At 50.5% G+C, this 16050-nt stretch overlaps 7 protein-coding genes across 7 annotated transcripts; 3 read left to right on the top strand and 4 right to left on the bottom strand. All coding sequences in view use genetic code 12, as the record gives it.

Moving 5' to 3' along the window:
* Positions 1 to 514: 514 nt before the first annotated feature.
* Positions 515 to 1654, bottom strand: DIURU_001846 (uncharacterized protein; the record flags this gene model as incomplete). Its single annotated transcript, XM_034154434.1, has 1 exon — positions 515 to 1654. The coding sequence occupies one exon, from the start codon at positions 1652 to 1654 to the stop codon at positions 515 to 517; it is 1140 nt and encodes a 379-aa protein (XP_034013380.1).
* A 385-nt stretch (positions 1655 to 2039) lies between these two features.
* DIURU_001845 (uncharacterized protein) lies at positions 2040 to 2558 on the bottom strand (the record flags this gene model as incomplete). The annotated part of the gene is made up of 1 exon (XM_034154433.1): positions 2040 to 2558. One exon carries the CDS (start codon positions 2556 to 2558, stop codon positions 2040 to 2042), a length of 519 nt encoding a protein of 172 aa, XP_034013379.1.
* A 1078-nt stretch (positions 2559 to 3636) lies between these two features.
* Positions 3637 to 5550, bottom strand: DIURU_001844 (ferric reductase family protein; the record flags this gene model as incomplete). The annotated part of the gene is made up of 1 exon (XM_034154432.1): positions 3637 to 5550. One exon carries the CDS (start codon positions 5548 to 5550, stop codon positions 3637 to 3639), a length of 1914 nt encoding a protein of 637 aa, XP_034013378.1.
* Positions 5551 to 6380: 830 nt separating this feature from the next.
* SIT1 (siderophore transporter) lies at positions 6381 to 8258 on the top strand (the record flags this gene model as incomplete). Its single annotated transcript, XM_034154431.1, has 1 exon — positions 6381 to 8258. One exon carries the CDS (start codon positions 6381 to 6383, stop codon positions 8256 to 8258), a length of 1878 nt encoding a protein of 625 aa, XP_034013377.1.
* Positions 8259 to 9398: 1140 nt separating this feature from the next.
* On the top strand, positions 9399 to 10667 carry DIURU_001842 (uncharacterized protein; the record flags this gene model as incomplete). Its single annotated transcript, XM_034154430.1, has 1 exon — positions 9399 to 10667. One exon carries the CDS (start codon positions 9399 to 9401, stop codon positions 10665 to 10667), a length of 1269 nt encoding a protein of 422 aa, XP_034013376.1.
* Positions 10668 to 14583: 3916 nt separating this feature from the next.
* DIURU_001841 (uncharacterized protein) lies at positions 14584 to 15027 on the top strand (the record flags this gene model as incomplete). Its single annotated transcript, XM_034154429.1, has 1 exon — positions 14584 to 15027. The coding sequence occupies one exon, from the start codon at positions 14584 to 14586 to the stop codon at positions 15025 to 15027; it is 444 nt and encodes a 147-aa protein (XP_034013375.1).
* A 211-nt stretch (positions 15028 to 15238) lies between these two features.
* Positions 15239 to 15757, bottom strand: DIURU_001840 (polyphosphatase; the record flags this gene model as incomplete). The annotated part of the gene is made up of 1 exon (XM_034154428.1): positions 15239 to 15757. One exon carries the CDS (start codon positions 15755 to 15757, stop codon positions 15239 to 15241), a length of 519 nt encoding a protein of 172 aa, XP_034013374.1.
* Positions 15758 to 16050: the final 293 nt, after the last annotated feature.

The raw sequence follows: 16050 nt of genomic DNA, 5'->3' as shown, positions 1-16050 counted from the left end.
TTAATAGTGTAAGTGTTTTAGGAAATGGCGAGCTATGAACGGCTTTACTCGCTGGTCTTCGCTGCCATCGCAGCACGTGTGAGACACTGTTTGTTTTCGCGCCATTAACGAGACGAGTTATAAATAAACATACGCTGGCAACAAACGAACGAAAACGAGGAAACGAGGGAACACGGGGTCTCAAAGGTTTAGCGGGGAAAGTAGTAGTCTAGTCGATGCGAGGTTGTATCATATTAGTGCTACTACCGATGCGTATAGGGTTAGATCTCTGGGGGGCACGGGGGCGGTGGAAAGTGTCGGCAAAAAGCATTTCGACGCTACGGGAGTAATGACCATCGGAGTTAGCGGAAGCAAACTACCAAGAAAATGGACTAGGCTCTTGGCACATAAGTTTCATTTTGACACTACTAAATCTCGATAAATGATGGTAACCTCGATAGCATGCTCTGCATGGATTTTGATAGATATGACACAAACACGAGGAGACGCCCTGTATAATAGAAATGGCAGTAAATCAAACACTATCTTCATCAGCAACTGTTTTGGAATTGTCCATGAGTTCAGGGTGGAAGGACAGGTGGCATCTGATGCTCAGCCACGCCGGCTCGTGAGTGAAAGTCACCTGGTCCCGACTTTTAAAGGCAGCCGTACACTCAAAGTACTCGAGCCGACGCTCAGTTTCAATGTGCAACCGCTGGACCGAGGTGCCCACATCCTTCAAGCGGAATTGTCTCACCGTGGACGGCAACTTGATCGTCTCGGGACCATTAAGGAAGTGGCGCACCCCTCCAGTGATGTATAAGTAACGAAGGTTTTCACACTGGGTGAGCTCATACGCCGCTTTCCCCACGGGTTTCAACCGTACGCTGCATTGATAGTGGCAGGTCAACTTCTCCATTTTGGTGGGGATGTAGTCAATGGCGCCACACTCTAGTTCCCGACACGTGATCCCCCGAACCAGAGCCATGTCACACTTGGCACCTTTGATTATGGTGGCGCTGATCTCAACATTTTCGGGCACTCGGCATCTCACGAGACTCACCACGTCGGCGTCGATCTTGGCTAGTGGGGGGAGGTCAGTGATCTCGAGCAGAACGTGGTCGGCGACAAGCGACAACTGCGGCACGCACAGATTTTTCATACTAACGCTCTTCAAGCGCTGAGGATTCAGTAATGGTTGCCTTTCCCAACCCAGTAACTCAAGATGAGCAAGACTCGGGAAACCGCCGGGCAAGTCTAGCGTACCTGGTCCAACATCGCTTAGCCGCAGGACATTCGGCAGCCAGCACCTATCGAGCATCTTAACGTTCTTCACATGAGGTTTGGTGAGCTTGCTGCATATGAATACAACGTACGCGCAATTCTCCAAGTGGAGCGATTGGAGGGTCGACGAATAGAAGTCCATCATTGGGTGGTCTGACGAGTTGAGGTCTTCGGGGCCAACATAACAAAACTTCTTAAGCTGAGGCGGGAGTCCCTTGACGTCGTGGTCGGTCCAGACCTTCCATTGCTCCAACCGTGGTGGTAAATGGAACTCTCGGGTGACATTCTCGCCGATTCGGCAATGTAGTACCTTCAAACTCTTGAGTAGATCCATGTCGCTCACCAGCCAGAAGAGGGCCACGCAACGACTCGAGATTTGCGAGTTGTGCATTGCTGAAATCTTCAGCGACGTCTCGACTAAAGTCTTCCATCAGTGTCGGCCAGCTGTCGATGGTATTGTAAAATCCATAAGATGATGAGATGAGCACCGGCTCAACCGACTTTAGATTGGGGCACGAGAGCCATTTGATCATAAATCTTTCCGGAAACCTTTTGGTTCGCACATCAAACTTAGGCGACCCATGAGCCGATTCAATCTGAGTCCACGGTAACCGAAACACTTGACCGCGAGCGTGTCTTAGGTTGGGAAGGTCCGACGCATCGAGGGAAGCGCCAAATCCGCTCGACTGGCTGACATCAATGGTCAGGTAGGGCAATCGTGGCGAGCGTTGGAATTTGCAACGATGGGCCTCAAAGTGGGTGAGCTTATTAAACTCCTAAAGTTTCAGCGACGACGAATACAGGAGACCCTCGAGGCGGAGTTTGCGTAACGTTTTCGGTATGTCTTTTTTGAAGTTTACCACGACTTTGTTGAGGGAAAGTTCGGCTAACTTTGTGCCCAAGAAGCGGAGGTCAGCGCAATACTTGCCACAATACAGACTATCGCTGATGGATAGCCTCACCAGGATGAATTGCGCTCGTTCAAGGTGCCACAACGTCAATTGCAAGAACTTAGTAGTGACGTTGACCACAATATTACAGGCAGGGAGCATCGCCAACGTGTAGTCAATTTTGGTGGGGTCGCCTTCGACAACAACATCCGCCGTTACTTCCACCTCAGCGGTGGCAAGCCAGTATTCAATCTCCTCAGCGAACGCCCTCCATTCAAACGCAAGGTAGAGCCGACACACCGACGGCGTGTCCAACAACGAGAAGATGTTCTGGCCAACTTTGAATGGAAATCTCTCCAACCAACTCTCAGGCATTATATCAATCAAACTACTTTTAAGGAACATCAATAGGGATTTTGGCTAGGTGAAGAGAGTTCTTTGAAAGGGAGTGTTGTTGAAGTTTTGATCACGATCAACCGGTATTTAGACGGAATGTGCACGTTCCCCTCTTTCGCATCGACGCCTCCACCGTGGACTAGACGAAACTGGAGGTAAAAGCGCCACTGAATCAAAGCAATTGGCGTTAAATTGAGTTTGTTGTAAGTTCCGAATTATCCCACCTCCATAATTCATCAATTGAGCGACATCCATGAGGATATATCGTCGCAGGCTACAACCATTGTGACGCGAGTATAGCTCAGCATACCCCTTAGCACCACCTGACAATAATCTCTAGCACCTTCACAATTTCGTCAACCTTTCGCTCCACATCTTCGCCCTTGTATCACCACCTTTGGTCTCATCATCACCAGTAACCCCAAGATCAATTTACATAGCTCTCCATTGTCATCTGGGCCAATCAATGGTCGCATGCTTGTCGTCGTCAAGACATCAAGGGAATAATCGCCTTGACAATGGGGCACCGCCGGTAACACTCACAACCGGCTTCTCTTCTTTAAGGCTGACAGTTGTAAAGGTAGCGAGCTCCATGCTGATTCATCACTAGCTTGCTTCGATTAGGTTGATAGTTAGCGCTGCTCCATGGTAGCCATTGTTCTCTCAGCCATTGTTGTTGTTCGCAGTTGGCTCTGCTCTTGTGCGCGGCTTCTGGCTCCCTAGTTACTACGCGTACATCACGCTAGAAAGAACATTATGTCTGTCTTTTGGAATGGTGCTGTAGCGTTTTTCCTTTACCATTACCGGTCCTAATCATTCTGATAGCCACTTGTTTCGAATTCAACTTCTGACACTACAGCGAAGCTCTCCCATTGAACCAAGATGATCTGCTACTTCACCAATATGATAACTGTAACAAAAATATTGCCAAAACCAGAAAAGCAAATGACGACTAGTTCTAGCATTTCTTACCGACTTTACCATTCACGACTGAAGTCACAAACGGGAAGTCCCCACTGACTACTCAGACCATTGAATAAATTATCTATTATCATCTATACGCCTTTATGCATGAGCCAGGACCGGCCTAGGCCCACACTTGGAGCTGGTCGAAAAACTCGACGTGATGACTATGGTCGATAGCCGCCACTTGGGCCCGTAAATCGTCCATCAACGCTGGATGGCCACACCCGACAAACGCGATACTTCCCTGGGTAGCGGCGACTTCTTCCGCCACCACCATCGCCATTGAGGGTCTTCCTTTTTCCACTTTCACCAGCAGAGGTAAGGGAGTAGTCTCATCAGTAGTAGAGCCAGTGGTGGAGTATAGTTCGACATCGACGGTATCGGGTAGCTGGCCCAAGTACCGGTGGAACCAGCGGTGAGAGCGTGATACCCATAAGAGCCGAGTGGGAGTCTTAGACTTGATGGTGGTATACGTTTGGAGCTCGTTAAACAAGCCAGGGATACCGTGGCCACCAGCAATGAATACCACTCGATCAAACTCGAGGTAAGGGGCTGGTTCACCATAGGGACCATCAACAAGTACGGTAATCTCCTCCGTGGGGATTATGGCATTCACAAGCCTGTTGGCAATCTTAGCTGTGAGACCCTGTTTCACTTTAATGAACACCACCATTGTTTGTTCGGCTTCATCCAAGATATACGTAAACGGGTGTGATTGCCATACTTCTTTAGCTGAAGTGAAAAAGTGGAGGAACACATGGCCACCCGCGGGGACTGACTTTGCACAAGGGATCACCACTTTTAACGTATCGTCAATGAGGGTTACTTGAGCCCTTTTAGCTCCGAAAGCCATTATCCGTACCACTCGAGCCACTCGATCGAGTACCCATACTCCGAGAGCATACCAGATGTAGGACAGCCACCCCAAGTGCCATAAGTGGACCACCAGGGCACCCACCATCACTACTGAAGCCGTGATGTGGATAGCAAGGAACGCTTCATACCACCGTCTTCTTAATGCCATAAACGCTTGCACCACCAACACGAGCATGGCTAACAAACCCAATATGCCCCCGATCATATACGTTTGGCGGTACTCAGTCCACGCTCTCCCCCTAAAGTAGACGGTGAAAGCAATGGCGTGAACCACTAATTGAGCCACTACTACCCTCAGAATCCACCGGTGGTAGCACACAAATGTCGCATAGTTGACTCCCGTGAGCCATTGGAGAAGATTGTTCCTACCAGCAAATGCCACTAATAATGGGATAAGAAACGTCGCTAGCACTCCACACCGGTCACCAATCATATGAGCGAGAGCTTGAGTCCTGGGGTATGGTAGTTGGGCAAATATCTTATCATCTAAAGGGTAGGAAATGTCCACCACTGAGAGGTACACCGTCAAGGCCATAAAACCCATAATCACTACCAGTTGAACTCTTGACGGGATCAAACCGGTGTCAATACCATTTATCGTCACTGCCGTATCCTTATGGAATCGTCCAAGAGCCGGAGTAGTGAGATATGTCCTGATTCCACCCCAATTATATTTAGGGATAATCGGACGTAACCAAAGCACCAAAGCATGAATAAGGAATACCACGCCCCAGTAGCCCACGAGGGCCACGGCGAGACGTACCAGCGTGTTGTAATTGCCCAAATAGTTGCGGAAAGAAGCGACATACTCCCCCGTGGCATTGGTAGTTAAATTAACCGGAACATCAGTCCTGTTGTGATCATCAGTGGCCAACTCAATAAACAATCGAAACCCACTCTCAATCGCCTCAGCCAGGGCGTTTTGGGGACATAGTTTCGCCAATTCGGTGCCGAAGTCGGTGCCGACAAATTGAGCCACACAACCGACAAGGGTAGCATAGGCCGGCTTAAGCTCACAAACACACACCGCTGATTGATCCAATTGGTCGTGGCAGAACCTTGTCGTGGTAAGCATACTTGAAAAGCAGCCAAAGAGCGCCATCAGCGCCTCCAGGTAGCGGTCGCCCCACTGGGCCATCACCCCTGGTACCACCAACATGGCCACCACTGCGAGCTGTCTCCACTGCATCGATGCCACACTGTAGATGGGGCTCGCCAAGGCCGGCTGCGGAGGGCTTAAGTGTGATTTGTAAGGCCACCGGAACCGTATGATTTGTCGGGCAGAGGCGATGGCGGCGCACCTTGCCTTTGCATGTGCGCGCAAACCGCGAGATGACGAAGATAACCCGGGTAAATGTCCGCGATCGGAGCGATAAAAAATCATGAGTGCTAGCTGATTGGGTCAGCCTAGATAGTACAGTAACCATGGCAACTAAGTCCGACTTGGTATCTATCCCTACTATAGTGGTAGCCATGGGCTACGTGGGGCTGGGCTATGTGACTACCCTTTTTTAACGATATCTAAACCATCAGATGCGTCCGAGGATCGGAAAAGCTCGGCGCCCTGTCAAAAAAAAAGTGCCGCACCCTTTGAAAGATCGCGGGTGACACAATAACGAGCTCAACGGTCGAAGTACAGCGTACATGCCTCGAAGTACGGACATGTACATCCCAAACACGTCAAAAACCTGTCACCACTCTTTGGTTAGCTGTTCACTAGAGCCAAGGAAGGGCCAAGACAATTGGCTCTACTCCCTAGTTGGCGTTCATTGGTCGAGATGGAGATCGCCAAGATTATGCACGGCTGACAACGGCGTTTCTGCGATGGCCTCCTCATTAGAAGCCAAGATTTCCAGTGGAGGCTGAGGGGGGAGGCAGCGATGCAAATGAGAAAATGTACGCACACCCGCAGCAAGAATGGGACGCATAAATACAACCCTAACCGCCATAATTTTCCGCTGATCGTCTTCGTTTACACTCCATAGCAGTATGCCCTACGCCACCCTGGGGCTGACCCAGTTCGAGGTGAAGAAGCTCGAGATCTTGCTGAACCAGTACACCCACCCCGCGGCACGGGTGGCGTTCTACTTTGCCCTTTTCCTCGTCGCCTACGCTTACGGGCTCGACGGTAATATTCGGTACGTGTTCCAGGCGACGGCGGCGCTGTCGTATCTGAGCCACTCGCTTTACGCTACCGTCAATGTCATTAGGGCGGTGGTGGCCGCCGCCGCTCAATTTGCCTACGCTCGGTTATCCGATACTTTTGGCCGTCTCCAGTTGCTTGTGGTGCTGATTTTGTTCTACGTCGTTGGTACCATTATCACGTCTCAGGCCTACGATATCCAGCGGTTTGCTGGGGGCTCGGTGTTGTACCAGATCGGTTATACTGGTTTGATGATTGTCTTGCAGCTTTTGATCATGGACAACTCGACGTTGAACTGGCGGATGGCGTGTCTGTTTATCCCTGCGTTGCCTTTCATTATCAATACCTGGATTTCCGGCGACATCACCCTGGCCATCGGCACCAGATGGTCGTGGGGGATCGGGATGTGGGCGTTCATCTTGCCGTTGGCGTGTGTCCCTTTGCTCGTGATGTTGGTCCACATCGAGTGGATGGCCCGTAAGACTCCCGAATGGCAGCAATTGATGGACTCTCGTGGTAAGTCCATTGACGACCAAGGCAAGGCCGTCGTCGACGAAAACGGCAAGCCCATCATCGTCGAAAAGGTGTCGTGGTTGGCGTACTTCGTCGACTTATTCCACCGGCTCGACGTCATTGGCCTTCTCCTCGTCGTGTGTGTGTTTGGTTTTATTCTCGTTCCCTTCACCATTGCTGGTGGTGTCCAAGAACAATGGAAGACGGCGAAGATTATTGCTCCTCTCGTCATTGGTTTCTGTTTGATCCCCGTGTTCGTCGTGTGGGAGACCAAATTCGCTAAGAACCCGTTGCTTCCCGGCCACTTGATGAGAGACCGAGGCGTGTGGCTGGCGATGATCATCGGTGTTTTCGTCAACTGGGTGTGGTACATGCCCAACGATTACATGTATACCGTGTTAGTCGTTGCCGTCAACGAGCTGGTGACGCTGGCGACGCGGATCACGTCGCTCTACTCGTTTGTCTCGGTGATCACCGGGTCCATCGTCGGGTTATTCGTGGTCAAGTTCCGCCGGTTGAAACCTTTGATCATTTTCGGGATCTGTGTGTGGTTTGTCGCCAACGGTTTGCTCGTGCACTACCGCTCGGGTGACGACGCCCACCTGGGGATCATCGCCGGGCTCGTTCTCTTTGGCTTCGGCGCGGGGTTCTTCACTTACGCCACCCAGGCTCTGATCCAAGCGTGCACCAGCCACCAGCACATGGCCGTGGTCACCGCCGCCTACTTGTCGCTGTACAACATCGGTTCCGCCATCGGTGCCTCGATTTCCGGGGCGGTGTGGACTCAGTTGTTGTACAACAAGTTGGTGGAAAAGATGGGCGACGCCGCTCTCGCCAAAACGGCGTACGGGTCGCCGTTTGAGTTCATCGTCGACTACCCGTGGGGCGACCCCACCCGGATGCAAATGGTCCACGCCTACCGCGAGGTGCAGAAGATCCTCTGTGTCATTGGTCTCTGTCTCGTGGCGCCGATGTTGATTGTGCTGTTCTTCCTCCGTGACCCTAAGCTTGAACTGAAACAGGCGTTGGAGGGTATCGAAGAGAAGAACGCTAAACAGGGGTTGAAGGGGGTGTTTGACGTGTTTAAGATGAAGAAGTCGGAAGAGTCACACGAAAAGACGATGGACATCGGCGTCGCCGAGATCAGCGCCGATGAAGACACCGGGTCGTCCTCGGAAGCGAAGCACGAGTCGTCCGACGAACAAAAGTAGACGGTAAACGATGGTTTGTATGATATTAATGAACGCAAATGAAATATAACTGAAACCATTAGGGAAGTACCCGGTAGACGCCCGACGAGGTTTGGTTCTGCGGGTTGCAGAGCTCGGCACACTGAGCTTGCCGCTGTTGATGGCGCCAGCGCCGACAGGTTAAGTCGCGGGCATTGAACTCGGCAGGGGTGCAATTGATGTAAACAAACGGTTGGTTTCCCGCTGGTACCACTTGGGGTCCGTCTGAGGGGGACACTGCTGATGCTGCCGATGTGGTTGATGGAGGCGATACCGACACCAGCGGAGACCTTGATTGAGGAATAAACGGAGCCATTAGCGGACGGGGAGGGTACTGAGGCACGGGGTAATGCGGGTGAGGGTGTGGCGGGTGGTAAGGATGATGACGGGGATGGTGGGGGTATTGGGGCATTGCTGGCCCTGGGAGAGGTCCGAGAGGAGGTGGGGACATCATTATGTGGTGAGGAATGCCGTAAGGTACTTGTTGGGGCGGTTGGGGCGCTGTGGGGGACGGGATCGTCGGTGGCCGGGGCGGCGGGGGTGCCATCATCCACGGCGGCGCTGGCGGCACTGGCGGTCCCCCGTAGCGCGTGGAACCAGCTCCCGGGGTAATTGACTGGTCACGGTCACTCATGGAGCGGGTGCCGGCCTGTGGGGGGTGGTTAGGGGTGGCGTTTGTGGCGTCACCTTTCACTGATAGTAAATAGTGTGGGGAGGCGCGATATGGCTGTAGTGAGTCAAGCACGTGAGGTAACCGCTGGCGTAACCGCTGAGGTAGAAAAGGCGACTAGCCTTATGATTACTCTAAAAGAAATGAATGATTTAGACTTTCCTTAATGAATTGGTTAGCTTCGGATTCGAACTATCGGTCATGGCTGCAACAGTGAGGAGTGGATAGAAGTGAGACACCCTGTTTGGTTTAAGTACTAAGAATGATCTAGCAATAACTGACTTATTTGATCTGTTGTATGATCAATACACCTAAAGCAGTAGATTCAGGCAAATTCAAGTTCCATTCTTATACATAGCAGCGGGGCCTTCTTGTACGTATATCCCCACGTTTTCCACAAGTAGGCGCATTACGCACGTCACCGGTTGGCATTTAATCACTAACAACAGTCGATGGTCGGGAGCGATGTGAGCCCCCCTGACTCATCCACTAATGACTCCAGCTGCGACGCTCTTAGACGAATTGATGACAGCTACTACCAGATCTCTCCGAAAAAGCTTAGGGCTGCCACTAAAGGCCGGGCCCTGCTTTTGAACCATACAATCCGTTACTTTCTCAACCAGCCCCCTGGTTGCCTCAAAAATTTCCCTGATTTCCACTTTGACATTGACCCAAAGTACCGTGTCCCATTCTTCTACCATAAACTGTACTACTCCTATTTCACCGTTCGTGAAGCCGAGTGGACGAGGGAATTCCACGAGCTTACTGCCCAATGGAATCAGCTTCAACACCATATGAAATGGCACGGAATACTGTATGCTCCCACTACCGACGCTGGAAAACAGTACTGGGCGTTAGGGGTACAGCTTGCACGTAAACGCTCTAACCTCGAAGCGTTGGCCAAGCAAAACTCGCCCGACGCTAACGCCCAGCTTCATTTGACGAAATCGATTGTGGCGCTTGACAAGTCTCTTGCCGAGCTCAAACGCCAACAAAACCAGGAGTTAGAGCGCATGGAATGCAGTGCCACGGACACTTACCTCGAGGATTTGACGGAGGTGAAACGTCTTCGGAATTTGATCATCCAAAAGCTCCATACGTTCAAGATCTTGTTTGCAAATTTCGCTTATTTTTACGACGCAACCGAAACAAATGGTTACTACGTATTTCTGGACGACATGGTCAAGGTGGTGTACAAAGATGACATCGAACCACACATTGTGGGTATGTTCACCAACAAGGAAAAACACGCGTACATAAAGCATTACCCTACCAACTATTTCACGGAAGTTCGACGCATGATGGACAATACCCCTCTCCATGCGTGTAATCTCGACAGTATACAGTCATCGAGGCGAGAAACCAAAACTGAAATTGCTGCCTTTGAGCGCCAATGTTCTGCGTGGAAGTCGTCAGAAATTGTCACAAGATTTGCGTTTCTGCTGGAGATAACCGTGTTTTCTAACTATGGGCTAGCGATTTTCCGAGTAAAGCCGGGAGAAATGGAGTATTTCGACGTAGCAAAGCAACATTTCGACAACCCCGATCAAGTGACAATCAAGTGCATTATGCAGTTTTCCCCTTTTTGGGGACGGGGCGAATTTATAATGCTCCTTATATATTCCCACGAAGGGAACGCCCCCCGAGCCACCAAATCAACCGCAAATGGGATTTCGAAGCTTACCATTCTTCGCCAAACGAAGGGAGACTGTCTGGCATGATGTATTGGGCGGAAAGCTTGAAGGACAGGATCCTCCACAATTGCAAATTAAATCTTGTAAGGATTCCAGACGGATGGTGTTACACACTATATCAGCCATACGTAAGCTTATGAACCGTGACAATGGGAATAGAAGGAAGCTTGGTGGTTGTGTTGGGAGGCACTTTATCAACCGTGCAACGCCCGAGAACTCGGCGAATCTTTGCACGTAACTCATCAGAGCACTCATGTTTATGGCTATGACGAATGTGCGTTGAGGTGTTCTGTGGAAGCACAACCACCGGTTCATGATTGTGGGCGCACACAAATAAGCCAGTTTCCGTATGCCTTTCAATTTTAAGCTCTGTTTCAATATCACTACCATCGGAATCGACGGTATCATGATCAAGGGGTTCTCCCGGCCTGGACCCGACAATCACGCCTCCGTCATGAAACACTGCTGACTTTTGAGTGGTACTCGCTTACTGCCCTTGCACGCCGGGTTATGCTTCCATCTGGCCTTGATGACTTTATCACACTTCAAGCAATGATATGCCACGGTGGCGGGAATGGCAGGAAGCTTGGTTTAGACTCAGCTTGGTGACTTTGCTTTTCCTTGGCTCTTTACAAAGCTTGTCGCAGATTCTTTTGAAACATTTGCCTTTGTGTCTGGAACACAAGTGGTACCCTATCTGCTATTGTAGCACCACCATCGGTTCGTGGCCCTCGGTACAAACCACAAGCCCAGTTTCTGCGTGCTTCATGACGTTCACTTTTGGTCTCGTAGCGGCAGAAAAAGTTAATTCGTCACCAGAAACTTCAGTGGCTGGATCACGAGCACCAATAGAGGTGTCGCTACCTGGATACAGTGGAGTGTCAATATCAGACAACACTGACTGGCTTGATAAGTCCTTATCCTCCAGCAGAAAGTTTTCAATTTCGATTATTTCCACATCGCCGTTTTCGTTCGTAGGGATGGCAGGCGCAGATGGTTACGGCGGGGCGTGGCTGGCTTGTTTAGATTGCTTATTAAGACGGTTTTTGTCTGAGGTAGCGTTGAAGGCCTCGCCAAGGCTATAAATAGCTTGATAAGGTTCGAGTGGTGGGGATGGAGAGTCGCACAAGTCGATCACCTCCACGCCGTCAGGAACCGACGCTGGTGAGGCAGTTTTCGCCTGATTACGATGTTGGGGCCGGCGTTTCCTCTTTGGCTGGCTTGTACCATTGGTTTTTATCCGTCCACGCTTGCGGAAACTGTCCTGACGGGAACCAGAACTCATGTGAGTGGTGCTTGGTGGATGCAGCACCCACAGATAAGACGCGCAAGAATATGTCCGCCGTAGCGTTACATAAAAAATATAGAACACGAGGCTGTGTGTAATTCAATTACCGATTTGAATGGGAAGACATGCTCTGACATTTGTATCATATTCAGGTGTAACCTATGACAAAAGCTGTGTTTGCTCAGTGAAACCGGTCGCTACTTAGGGAACGACCTACCGGTTCTATTGCAAAGAAGGTGCTCTTAGCCAAATACCCGATGGGGCACCGCAGCAAGGATACCGCCTACTTCATCCTAAGATGACAGTGCACATCAGAGGTTGCATGAACCCACTCCTCGATCAATTCGTGGCCAAAATATATAGCAAAAAGAAATGGTCCCTAGCGGGATCGAACCGCTGATCTTGGCGTTATTAGCACCACGCCTTAACCAACTGGGCCAAGGGACCTGAACTGTCAAATTTTAGCTTAAAAGAGGTGTGGTTTTGTGTTGAGTGTGCCTTTCTGATCGTTGAAGGGGCCCTCGTAGTCGTAGAAGCGTCGTATTTTCACAGAGATTGCGTTAAACAACTGCTTTACTAGTTGAACTTTTCCATTGCACGATATTTGGCACGCCAAAGTGAAGATTTGTGTATCTGCATCGTGGACATTTACTTCCTTTATCGACAACCACTGAATGATCAAACTCGTAACTTCACCAAACAAATATCGGTCATTTTACATCGTTCACCCATTAATGGAGACAAAGCCTAACGTTGGAGCCCACTCAGCAATTCAGTTTTCTATCGTTAACGCCGACATACGACCAGATTCGTCTTTTTCCTGTGTGTGCGCTTATTGTTTACGAATTTTCCGAAGTTGCCTCGCATCGAGGCTATGACAAGTCCGCCAAGCGGCTCTATAATACCTCGGATGCTCTCTAGCTACTTCCGAAATATAGATTAGCAGGTAAAGATTGCAAACCTAATTGGGAAGGTGTTGAAATCGTCGAAATTGAGGTTACTATTTTTCCCTCGGTAGTTGAGCTGGAGACGCGAGCCGCACTGCTACCGTTGTCAGCACGATGAGCACCCCGCGAAATGTGACTCCCTACCATCTTTAAACCAAAGTAAAATCATCAAATGAGCCCTTTGGATCGACTAATGGAAGGTTCAAATGTTTAGCAATTACCCGTTGAAGGCGGTTTATTTTTAGCCCTGCTAGTTCAATCTCAGCCTCCCCACTCCTGAAGGCTATGTAAACGCACCAGCATGTAGTTATCGTAACGTTCATTGTGGGCGATATGTCGCTGACAACGAGGAGGGGATCGGGACCTGAGCGTAGTTTAAATTCTTGGCCAACTCCGCTTTTCACGTCCTGTCCACCCCCACACGGCTTACAAAGCGATGATAAATTGGATCTACTCCAAGATACTATCGCCTGAGGAGTACCAGAAACGGCTAGAGAGGAAACAGAAAAAGCGAGACCAGCTCCTGCTAAGGGTGACGAGAAACGAAATTAGGGGGAAGGTTCGAGGCAGTCGTTCCACCCATAAGAGCAGCCACCATAGCAGCCACCATAGCCAGAAAAACACCAAGGTTTTTACGTTTATCGAAGGATTTGACCACTCGCGCAACCGCCATCCTAAGAGCCCAAAAAAGGACGACTTCTACGATACAGAAACTGACAATCGAAATCACAATTCGAAAAAGGACCACCAGCATCATTCAGGTAATGATCGTGGCGACAAAAGCGATCGTGGTAGTAAAAGTGGTAGGAAAAGTTCAAAAGGAGGTGATACTGGAGGCAGCGACCGTGGAGGAGATAGCAGTAAATAGACCAGTTATAGCAACAAAAGAGAATAAATCCAACGAACAAATTTGGGATCTGACTAATGAAGGTTTCTGTGCTCATTAGTTAGTCCCTAGACCTGCGGTGGACCGTTATGCTACCTGCAGTACGTGCATTATCTGCACTACCTCACCCAAATGCGATATTTAACAGCGGGATAAAGGTCTGGAATTAAGCCACGATCCCGCGTCATCAACAAGCACCCAACGACGTGTTTTTCCTCGCCAAGCGGCTGACGACGAAACGGCCTGCAAGGGATGCATTCGATCGCGTAGCACCACCTGGTGACGACGTAGACAGAACCACCACTCTCAAAATAGAGGTACAAGTAACTTTCCATGTTGGGTGCAACGGTTGCTAACGGTGACACTAAATCGAGATAATGGCCACCCTGGTATATAGTGAGGGTGATTGCAGGTCTAAGGAGGCAGCGAACACCCTCCTTGCGCGTAGCTCTTTGGGAAGCGGTAAGTCCTTTTTCTCGTGCAGGCTAACTCCGCGGGTCACGCCTATTTCAGTAGGTTTGATATGGGGGTAGCGCGGTAGTTGCGGAAGTGGGTAAGGTGTAGCGTGAGGGTAGCAATTGCTTTATTCCAGGGGTGGACACGGCAACGATTGCGGTAGTGTTGCCGTGGGTAGCGGGTGGCTTGAGGGGCGCCGTTTGTCTCGTTTTGTCACCGTGTAGAGCGACGTCATCGAAGGTCATCGGACCCGGATGCGCGTTTCAACCGAACAATAGCAAACCCTGATAGCACGTGCCGGCGCCTGCCATTATAATTGCAGACAAATTGCAGCCATTTCACCACTAACTACCACCAAAGCCAATTATGCTTGGAAAATTGTTGTACGAGTGTCTACCACAGTACAAGCAGAAGACGATTGTCCTCCGCGAAGAGCGCCGCCGCGAGAACAAGGAGGAAGCGATGTGGAGAGAGCGAGAGCGGAAACAGCAGGCGATCATCGCCAAGCGGGAGAAGAAGAGACAGCAAGCTTTAGAAGCTGAGGAAAGAAAACGGAGACAGGCGATTGAGGACGAGGAAAGACGCAAACAGGAATTGTACCAGCGCCAACTGGCCCAGCTCCAGAAGCGGTGGCTGCTAGTGGAGGCCAAGGAGCGGAAACGGGCGGAAGAGATCAGACAGCGGTTAGGGTATAAGGAGCTGAGGCGACTGCTCGAGCGACGCACGCGCGATGAGATGATCGACCAGGGCCACCGCGTGGGCAGCGGCATCAGCCGCCTGGGCTCGTACCGTCTCCAGGCGACGAGATGACCCCATCGTTAATAGACTGTACACTACGGCTGGTTTAGCTTTTAATCTGATACCTTAATACCGAGTCGTTCGATAGCTTCTTTTGAGTAGGTTCTTTTCTTTTGGTGGTTGCCGGCAACTGCGGCGGCCACAAAAGTGGTCGATGCAGAGACGGTTGCTGAGACACAATTGTAGAGGATAATTGAGTCGTACGATCTCGTTGGTAACAGGGTTAACCGTGAGCTAGTCTCAGCAGATTGAGCACTTCCACCAATTCCGGGCGTTTAGCCCTGGTAAGTTCATGGCACGCCTCGGCGTAAGTGCACCACCGGCGCTGGCGTTTATCTGACTCTGGCCATTTGTCAGCTTTTTTATCCACCACCATTTCGAAGAAATGAAACTCCAGTTTCGGAACTTGAGTATGAGGGTCAAAATCACCTTTGATCACGGGAGCATGTTTTCTCAGGTCAAACACCACGGGAAGCTTCAGGGTGATTCTCCCCGTGACCCCGGCTTCTTCCCACGTCTCTCTTTCCGCGGCACGGGCGTAGTTATCGATTTCGTCGCGTTCAATGCCGCCTTTCGGGAGGACCCATTTGCCTGGGTGGGCCAGCAGCAGCACCATCATCACTTGAGTAGCGTCGAGAGATAGACACACACACCCAGCGACCATACGAGCCCCAGTTTTAGGGTTATAGATTTGGTTTTCCCGTCCCTCCCGAGCCACCATTGAGGGAGTATTGGTAGTCATAGTCGTGGTGGCGGTGGTACGCGGTATTTGCTGCGCTCGCTACTTAAGCATTTTGCAGCACAGATGTTTATCTCGACGGATTTTGCAGCACAGATGTTTGTCCTGTGATAGTGAGGCGTATCGGGTATGTACACTTCCAGGCACCACCATCTAGGCACAATAGGAGGGTCATCTCCCGGCGAAGAGGAAACTCGGTCTCCTTGACGACCCCACCTGCCTAACTCGTCACTCCTCACTTTCTTTATATATCGTATTTGGGGATCGTTTGCCATTTACGGGAACGGCTTTTGATT

Source organism: Diutina rugosa, assembly GCF_008704595.1.
Source record: "Diutina rugosa strain CBS 613 chromosome Unknown scaffold32_size146972, whole genome shotgun sequence".
NCBI classification, from domain to species: domain Eukaryota; kingdom Fungi; phylum Ascomycota; class Pichiomycetes; order Serinales; family Debaryomycetaceae; genus Diutina; species Diutina rugosa.
This window is presented reverse-complemented; position numbering and strand designations above follow the sequence as displayed.